Source organism: Vulpes vulpes, chromosome 16 (assembly GCF_048418805.1).
Source record: "Vulpes vulpes isolate BD-2025 chromosome 16, VulVul3, whole genome shotgun sequence".
Taxonomy (NCBI): Eukaryota; Metazoa; Chordata; class Mammalia; order Carnivora; family Canidae; genus Vulpes; species Vulpes vulpes.
The window spans coordinates 63,410,230-63,418,544 of NC_132795.1; the positions used below are offsets into that span (position 1 = coordinate 63,410,230).

At 55.2% G+C, this 8,315-nt stretch overlaps 1 protein-coding gene across 4 annotated transcripts in view; it reads left to right on the forward strand.

Moving 5' to 3' along the window:
- EDAR (ectodysplasin A receptor) overlaps window positions 1-8,315 on the forward strand; it is a 96,495-nt gene that overhangs the window by 53,448 nt on the left and 34,732 nt on the right. For all 4 annotated transcript variants that reach the window (XM_026010907.2, XM_072742875.1, XM_072742874.1 and 1 more), the window contains exons 2-4: window positions 5,666-5,734; window positions 6,462-6,584; window positions 7,310-7,491. In XM_026010907.2, the coding sequence (XP_025866692.1) occupies window positions 5,684-5,734; window positions 6,462-6,584; window positions 7,310-7,491 (356 nt within the window). In that variant the 5' untranslated portion in view covers window positions 5,666-5,683. The remainder of the gene's footprint in view (window positions 1-5,665; window positions 5,735-6,461; window positions 6,585-7,309; window positions 7,492-8,315) is intronic.

Genomic DNA, 8,315 nt, shown 5'->3' on the forward strand with positions numbered 1-8,315 from the left:
CGGGGTGGCCCCTGGCTGGAAAGTCCTGGATGGAAAGTTTCGATTTCCTGTCTAGGCTTTGATTTACTGGAGATGATCTGGTGGTCATGGCTGCTTTGGCGGGAAAATCAGCCATTTTGACCCAATTTGAGATGTCCGCCATTTGGGGTGCCCCTGTCCCTCAGCCAGCCCAACAGGGAGGATTAGGTGCTTAATACAAACTAAGGAGCCCAGCGTAGTGTCTGGGAGGTACTTGGCCCTTGGGAACTGCTAGTGGGGAGGATGGTGGATACTGTGAGCCAAGACCACCAGCAAATGAGGTTGAGGATTGGGTGCTCCTGGCCCAGGGAGCAAGTGAGCAGAGGGTACGCTGCTGGAAAGGTCCTTGGCAGCAGGTTGGCACAGTTCCGCGTGTAGAGTCGCTGTCCCCTCCGCCCAGATAGATGGGGACCCAGTGCCGGGGAACTCAGGCCACATGGCCCTGTGAGCACCCCCCAGGGAGGCTCAGCTCCGCACATCCCCACTGCCTCTGGCTCCACATCGTCCTGCATCATGGGCCTCATTTCTGGTCTTCTCCAGAAGTCCTGTCATGGAACAGTTTATCTCCAAACAATCTAGACTTTTCTCCACCTCTCAGTTCCTTGCAGTACCCGTGAGGCTGTGTTGGAATGCAGCGTCCTTTCTTTACTTTTTACCTTGGAATCATTTCCTACTTAAAGAAAAGTTGTGAGCATTTGTTATCGTTTTGCCAGATGCGGTGTCTCCTGGCCCCTGACTCCCCTCCCTATAGGCACAGAAGATTGTGCTTCCTCATCTGCGGGAACCCTGGCTTTCTCCGAGTTCCAGAAAGGCTGCTGGAGCAGAGTGATCCAGCAGTCTCCAACCTGGAGATTTTCTACCCAGAGAAAAAGGAAGCCACCCGAGGACACAGCTCCTCTGTTTCATGATCCGACCCTCCCTAAGGCCCAGGAGGAACCCATTGGAACCCAGGCTGCCTTGACACTGTGATGGCCACATAGACGCTCCCTTGCTCAGATATTTCTCCCAAACTCAACCCATGTGTGCAGCTGCCAGATACTGCCTCCTCTTGGAGGCCCTCCAGACTTTTCAGTGTGTTCACATTTGTCACACTTCCCACCTGCCTATAGGAGCCTCACACATGTCTTGTACACCCAGGAGCTGAGTGGAGATATGGGCCAGCCTCGGGGCTCCGTCACCTCTGGTGACCTGTCTCCTTAGTCCTGGATCCTCCAGGCCCCCCTCTCTACCCGCTGGCTCCCCCTGAGGTCGGCCACCATCAGCTCCTTGCAGGCTTCCTCCCTCCTGCCTTGTCTTCATCTAAGCGGGTGGTTTTTGGCTTACTGATTGTGTCCACGCGGCCGTCTACCCGATCCTTGCTATGGGCAGCAACTCCTGCCATTGATCCAACGGAATAAAAATAATGGGATGTAGTAGATCAGTCCACTGCACTCAGTAAGCAGAAATGATTCACGTGACTTAGTGATACGTGTCTTCCAGGTGGCATTCTGCATCCGCTTCTTGCCAGAGTGGCTCTTCCTGTCACCGCAGTGGGAGGTTGGTCCCTGTGTTGCCCCGCCTCCGCACAAGGCCTGCGGAACCTCCTGGCCGATCTGACCTGTGTCCAGCCCTCTGGCCCAGCAGTGGCTTTCCCTGCAGCCATTTGGAGCCCGCACTCCTACTTCCTGGGAGACCTCCCCACCTGTTTCCAAGAAAACTCTCACCTGCCCTTCAGGACCTAGGGAGACTTTGCCTGCCCTGATCTCCCCAAGAATAGGTCATGTGCCTCCAAAAGTGCAGGCCACCTGCCCCTGTGGCTTCTTCATAGTCAGTCATCTCTGTGGAAGCTTCAATCAGCGGCTGAAATGCCATGGGCAGAGTATTTATATCGCTGAAGTAGCCAGACACTACAAATCAGGCCGTTCCTGCCCTGCGCACCACAGGGTAACCCAAGCCTTTCCTACCCGCCCCCGGCCCCAGACTGTGGGTGACCTCTGGCCCCTCACTCTCCAGGCACCTGGAGGGCAGGAGGTAGGCTTCATTCTGTGAGCTCTTCACCTCTGGCCCAGAACTGAGCCCGATTGAAGAGGCTTCATAGTCCTGCGTGGATGTGAGATGTTGAGACCTCTCAATGCCATCCAATCCTCCAGGTTAACCAAACACAGCTTCCTTAGGCTGCACCTCCACCAGAGCCCTGAACCTTCTGGTTTTGTGCAGGCCCCACACTCTCCCCTAAGTACTTTGAACCGGGGGCTCAACCACACTATTCCCAGAGCGTCCTCCCAGCCCTGGTCTGCAGGAGTCAGCCTGCTTGGTGTCAGCAGGAGTCTTGCCACAGCGTGAGGATGTTAAAGGGAAACCATGTGTCTGAAATGCCCAGGCTGGAGCTGAGGTGGTGGTCACAGCAGGAGAGGCCAAGTTCACTTTCAGGAATGGTCAGGCCTCCGTTCCTCCCCGACGCGGGGCAGGCATTCCTCTTACACCCATTCCATGGATAAGGCAGTGAGGTTTATCTATAACTGAGGCACTGAGTAGCGACAGAACTTGCCAAGATGTGATTCAGCCCTTGCTCTACATTACTACCCTTTTTTTTTCCTCTTTGGTTCACGGCAGGTCTGGGACTGCAGGCTGAGGTCACAGGATGGAAAGGGAACGAATCGCGCCAGTAATCCCAGCCGTGCTTGTCTCTCCTGCCTGCTCTCCCCGACCCTTGATCTTGAGCTGGCTCAGGGTGCTGAGGGTTCGGCCAGGGCAGTGCTGGGGCTGGGGTCAGAGGTCCGCAGCCGTCCGCTGGTGTTTTCATGGTTGTGGTGTTGTTCTCAGAGGACGCTGTGCTTTGGAAGACTCAGTGGAGACAGGAGAAGCGGTGACCGCAGCCGGGAGCCGCGCTTTCCTGCACAGCACTCACCCAGTCGGGTCTCTGTGCTGTCATGAAAGTGGCCACAGGCACAAAGATGTGGCCATGAGATGAGGAAAATGCTTCCAAGACTGGGCGGACTGTGGTGGATTCAGGGCCCCAGCAGCCCCCGGACCACACCACCCGCCAGCAGGTCAGGTGCACGGTGAAGCCAAGTCTGTTCTGTCCGGGGACAAGGGCTGCTTCATTTCTCCACCACTGGTGGAGTCGTGGGGGCTCAGTGCCTTGCGATCACACCTCTGACAGCTGGCAGGCCAGGACGCCGCCCTGCTCAGGCCACAGGCGATCCCCAGAGACAACCAGGAGGTCACTTCTGGGAGCAGTTGGGCTGCCAGGCCAGGCTGGCTCCCCAGTGCAGAGCTGCATCTGCAGGGACGTCAGGGACCCTAAGCAGAGGCCGCCCTGGCCTTCCTCCCCGGCCCTGGGTACCCTCTCTGAGCATTGGTAGTCGTGGGGGAAATGCATCTGACACCACAGACTTTGTTTCACCTTATGTATTTGTTTTTATTTTCTGCCTTCTTGGGTTCGCCTGGGAACATCTTTAATGAGCCTCTCAATAAACGCTCCAGGTTGACACCAGGGTGCACCCAGCCCAACCCTCCGCAGTGTTTACAGGGAAGCCCTCCCAGACTCAGCTATAATTAGAAGTCAATTAAATTAGAAACCCTTAGTATTGTTCTTGGAAGGCCTCCAGGGCTGTAACTCTCCTGGAGAGAGCCTCTGGCCCCGGCTGCAGACTCCTCTCTGCGACCCACCCACCGTCCTGAAGCAGGGGCCAGGCTGTGCGGCGGACAGGGAGCTGATTCCTTTGCGCCTTACCCTCCCCGCCTGGCAGGGCTGCAGGCTGGGCCTCCCTCTGCTCCTGTCCTGCCTGCCCCGGCTTGCTCCCTTGCTAGAAGGAAAACACCCAGAAGTTCACCACTGGGGTGGCTGTGTGCTTTAATCTTGCCTCAGCCCTTTTCGTGTGTTTCCAACGTCAATGTGGCCCTGAATTGCAAGGCAGCCAGCATGCTAGAAGGTGAGAAAAAAAGCAGCTTTTGTATCTCCTCAGGAGTTTCTGGAAAACTAACTCTGCTCCAGAGGCCCCCTGATGTTACAGGTGAGAACCTCTCCAAGGTAAGCAGAGGAAGGATCCTAGAAAGATCCAGGCCCCCGGGGCCCTGCCCCATCCTCATCCTCATCATTCCCCACCCCCACCCCCACCATCTCCAGCAGGGCCCCTGTGTCTGGAATCCCCTCGGGACATCCTTCTGGCCTGTTCTCAGAGCAATCAGATACTTCCTCCTGAAGAGAAAGATCTTTACTGCCTTTCTTCCTGTTCTCAAGTTCACGTGTACACCTGTGCATCGTTCTGACGCTGACAACCGTGTGGAAAAGGAGCCTTCCCCGTCACCCCCTCAGTCCGTAGTCACCCCGACCCTATGTCACCCCTGCCAAACATATCTGTCAAAAATTTAGCGGATATCGCTGCAAGCCTACTTCTGTGTGTACAGAAACCTCTACAAATACAAACCCAGAGCTGTTCCCTGTTGTTTCTCCTCTGCCCATTCCTCTGCTCCCCCGCGTGCTATCCCCCTCTCTCAAGTAAACAAAAAATACAATAAAATACTTTTTTTAAAAAAAAGATATTGCATTGAAGAGACTAAGTTCAAGGCTTTTCTCCAGAAACAAGAATGGATTTCCCACTTATCAGGTCTCCTGCTCTGAGCAATACCACACAGTGTGATATTTTGTGTGTGGTATCAGGAACTATGGGTTTCTGTGGGCAGAGAAGGCTCACCCAAATCAAGAGGGTTCAGAGGGCAAATGTTCTTGGGGGGCTTCCCAAGGCCCAGTTTGACTCCTGTCTGAGCTAGCGGTTTATTCTGGAAAGTTCCTCACACAAGCAAGCCATGAGAAGAGAGTGTACTATTTTGTCTGGAATCCACCTCAGTGTCAAAGCGAGACAGCAGTGACCCCACAGCGCCCATGAAGGGATGTAGGCGCTCTTATGGTCATGTCACTTGTCTCCGTATAGCTAGGCTCCCAGGTAAACCTGCTTCGGTTAGAAACACAGGCCTCCCATCCTGACGATGGAAAAGTAAAAATCAATACCTCCTCCTTCAAAGCAGTGCATTGACTTAGCAGTTGGGGAAACATCTGAGTGCCTGGGCTACCCTATGTGGCCCTGGACGAGTCACTACACCCTCCAGGCTCCAATTGTCTTGGCTATAAAATGAAGTGGTTGGACTGGTGCACACTCTTAACCACCTTGACAACAACCTGTTCTCAACAGAGAGAGGAAGAAGCTGACAGTGGGGCTGGGACAGTGGGCAGTGGAGTGGGAAGGAGCTGCGCAGACTCTGAGTCTTGGCACTACCTCCAGGGGGTATGCCAGAGCCAGAGGATTGGGACTTTATGCTCCGTGTAAAGCCAGGCTTCTTCAGCCTCTGTGAGCGGGTGAACATTTGATCTTTGCCCTGCCTTCCATAGTCAGCCCTCCATGCACTCTGGTCCTTTCTCCCTGGGATGGGTGTGACATTGGCAAGGCCACGGGTGGAGTCAGCCCACGAAGCCTGGTCCTCAGTTTAAAATCCATCTTTTCTTTTAGAGTATATTCACTTCCTGCCCTCACTTTTAGGGGGGCCCCTCGCACCCCCTAGGGACATAGTGGAGACTCCGGACTGAGGGTGGGGGCTGGGCCATGGCCAGTCAGTCCTGGGGCAGCTCAGACCCTGCTGGCCCTGGGGTGCTATGATGTGTGTCTTTCAGGCAGAGCCGCAGGAGCAGATGGCTCACACAGGAGACCGCAAGCGGATGCCCTGGCTCCCCGTCCTAGTGGTAAGTGCACCCTAACTCTGTGAGTACCTGCAGTGGCCCGGGAGGAGGTTCCAGTGAGAGCTCCTCTGCCTTCCATGCTACTGTAGGCCAGCTCCTGGGCCTCTCCCATGTCCGTCTGCACAGCTGTCCCTTGGGATTGATGCTGCTAGCAGCCCCTTCACTGGGCTCTTCTGAGGGCAAGAAGCACCAAGCAGCACCCGATTCAGATTAGACTTCTTGGCAGCCCCATTTCTAGGGTTCTACAGATGGAAAGGTTCTTAACTAGTTCTTTGTGTTGCAATATGCACAACCCAGCGCCCGTTGGTGAGCACTATGCCTGTGGGTCCTGCAGCTGAGGACGATCCAGGCCCTCATCATCAGGCTTCCTATGGAGAAGAGGCGGCATGTGACTGCAATCCTCTGGTCTAGAGGCTCCAGGAAGAGGGCCACCTCCTCCGCGACTCTGGAGAGGGTGGAAGCGAGATTGCGTGGGTGAACAGACAATGGGATGGCATTTTGATGGAGCGGGGAGGGGGACCAGCAGTGAGGCCAGCTGGCAGGAGAGGTGGCCTGCCCGGTTTATCAGCTGCAGTTACTGAGACCTGGCACCACACGAGCACCAAGTAACCAGCAGGCCCCGCCCTTGAGGCTCCTCCCCCCACAGCACCTGCTCAGGGTCCTCGCGTGAGTAAGCACACGTGTCTCCAGGGAGGGATGGAGACCAAAAGGACGTCCTTTCTCGTGGCAGGTGTCGCTGCTGTGCTCAGCCAGGGCAGAGTACTCCAACTGCGGTGAGAATGAGTACTACAACCAGACCACTGGGCTGTGCCACGAGTGTCCGCAGTGTGGCCCGGGGGAGGAGCCCTACCTGGTAAGGCCCCTACCAGCCGCCCTAGGTGTGGGGAGCTCTTCTCCATCACCTGGGTGGTGTCACCGTCATGTGTGTTGCTCTCCATGCGGTCCCCAAGCTAAATCTTGGTCTGCGGTCCCCAGACTCCGTGGCTAAAGGATTTAGGCAGCGGTGAGCACAGGAACAGCTTTCTCAGGAGACGTTCCCATTTATCCAGAGGGCGATTCTTTTCCTGCTCTACTTTGATCAGACAGGTTTCAGGTCCTCTGAGTCGGGGCAAACTGAGGTCCTGCAGTGATGGCATCGTGACTCCCGAGCAAGGCGCCTCCCTGTCCTGTGGGAACGGCTCCTGTGCTGCTGTTATGCGCTCTGAGCAACACCCACAGCACCAGCATTCAGGGTTCTCATAGAGATCCGAGAGGGACAGAAGCCATGGGCTGTGTCACTGGCAGGTCGTCCCCTGAGCTGGCTGAATGTATCCAGGGACTCTCAGGAGAGGAGCAGCGTCTGAATCCTAAGAGCACTGGGGAAAGGAGCTCAGAGTTGGAGACACAGGGGAGTTGCAGTTAGCACAGGTCAAGAGCCAAAGGCCAGCAAAGAGAAACTTCTGGACACAGCCAGTGTGTCCAGTGCATATGATGCACACAGCACACCGGGTGTGCCAGTGCCCCCAGGACCACAGGGCTAGTCAGGGCAGGTGCAGCTGCTGCCCTCACCTGGATCCCTCTGTCCTGTTCCTTGGCCAGTCCTGCGGCTATGGCACCAAAGATGAGGACTACGGCTGTGTCCCCTGCCCGGCAGAGAAGTTCTCCAAAGGAGGCTACCAGATATGCAGGCGCCACAAGGACTGCGAGGGCTTCTTCCGGGCCACCGTGCTGACACCGGGGGACATGGAGAATGATGCCGAGTGCGGGCCGTGTCTCCCTGGGTAAGCATGGCCATTGCCAGGCCTCGCCCCATTTCTGCAGAAAGCCCCCCTACCCCACCGACAGTCTCAGTGGGAGGCCTCAGGGAACGTGAGCACCTCAAGCGGCAGTGTAGCCATCACTGCTGCATTTGGTTTGCTCCTTCCTTCTACTAGGGGCAGCTCTGCAGGGAGGGGGACACGTGTCTGGATTCAGGAAGGATGGCATCTAGGATGGCGGGGCCTGCTACCTAGAGGATGGGCAGCCCACCCAGGCTCAGCTTCCAACTCTCTTAAGTGGATGTTAGTCGTAATAATCATAATAATATCTTCTGACAACCCAAATCAAACAAATCTGTTGAATACTTAGAATAAGATAACACATGTGGAATGCTTTGAAGAAAAGAAAACTAATATACTGTGTAATACACTGTATAAATCTAGTGGTCTTGGTATTCTGGAAAAATCTGAGGGTAAAAGCTATTAATTGGAACATGTGAATCATGTGGTGCCTATAATTCCACCACAGTTATGTCATATATCAAAAGTGTTCCCAAAAATGCAGTGAAAATGAGTTAGCCTGAAAGAAAGATCAAATCTTCCCTCTGACAGGTAGGACACACTAGTGAGTCCTGCCTGGGAGTGGAAGTGCAGCCCAGACACCCTGGACCTACCAAGCCACAGCTGTTGCTGCTGCCTCCCTCTAGTGGCCACACAGCGCAGTGCTTGCAAGGGCTACAGAGAAAAAAAGCAGGGACGGAGGCTACGTTGAGGTAGAGGTGATATAAGTGGTAGAGGTGGTGATGGTGGTAATAATGATGGAGGTGGTGATGGTGGAGACAATGGTG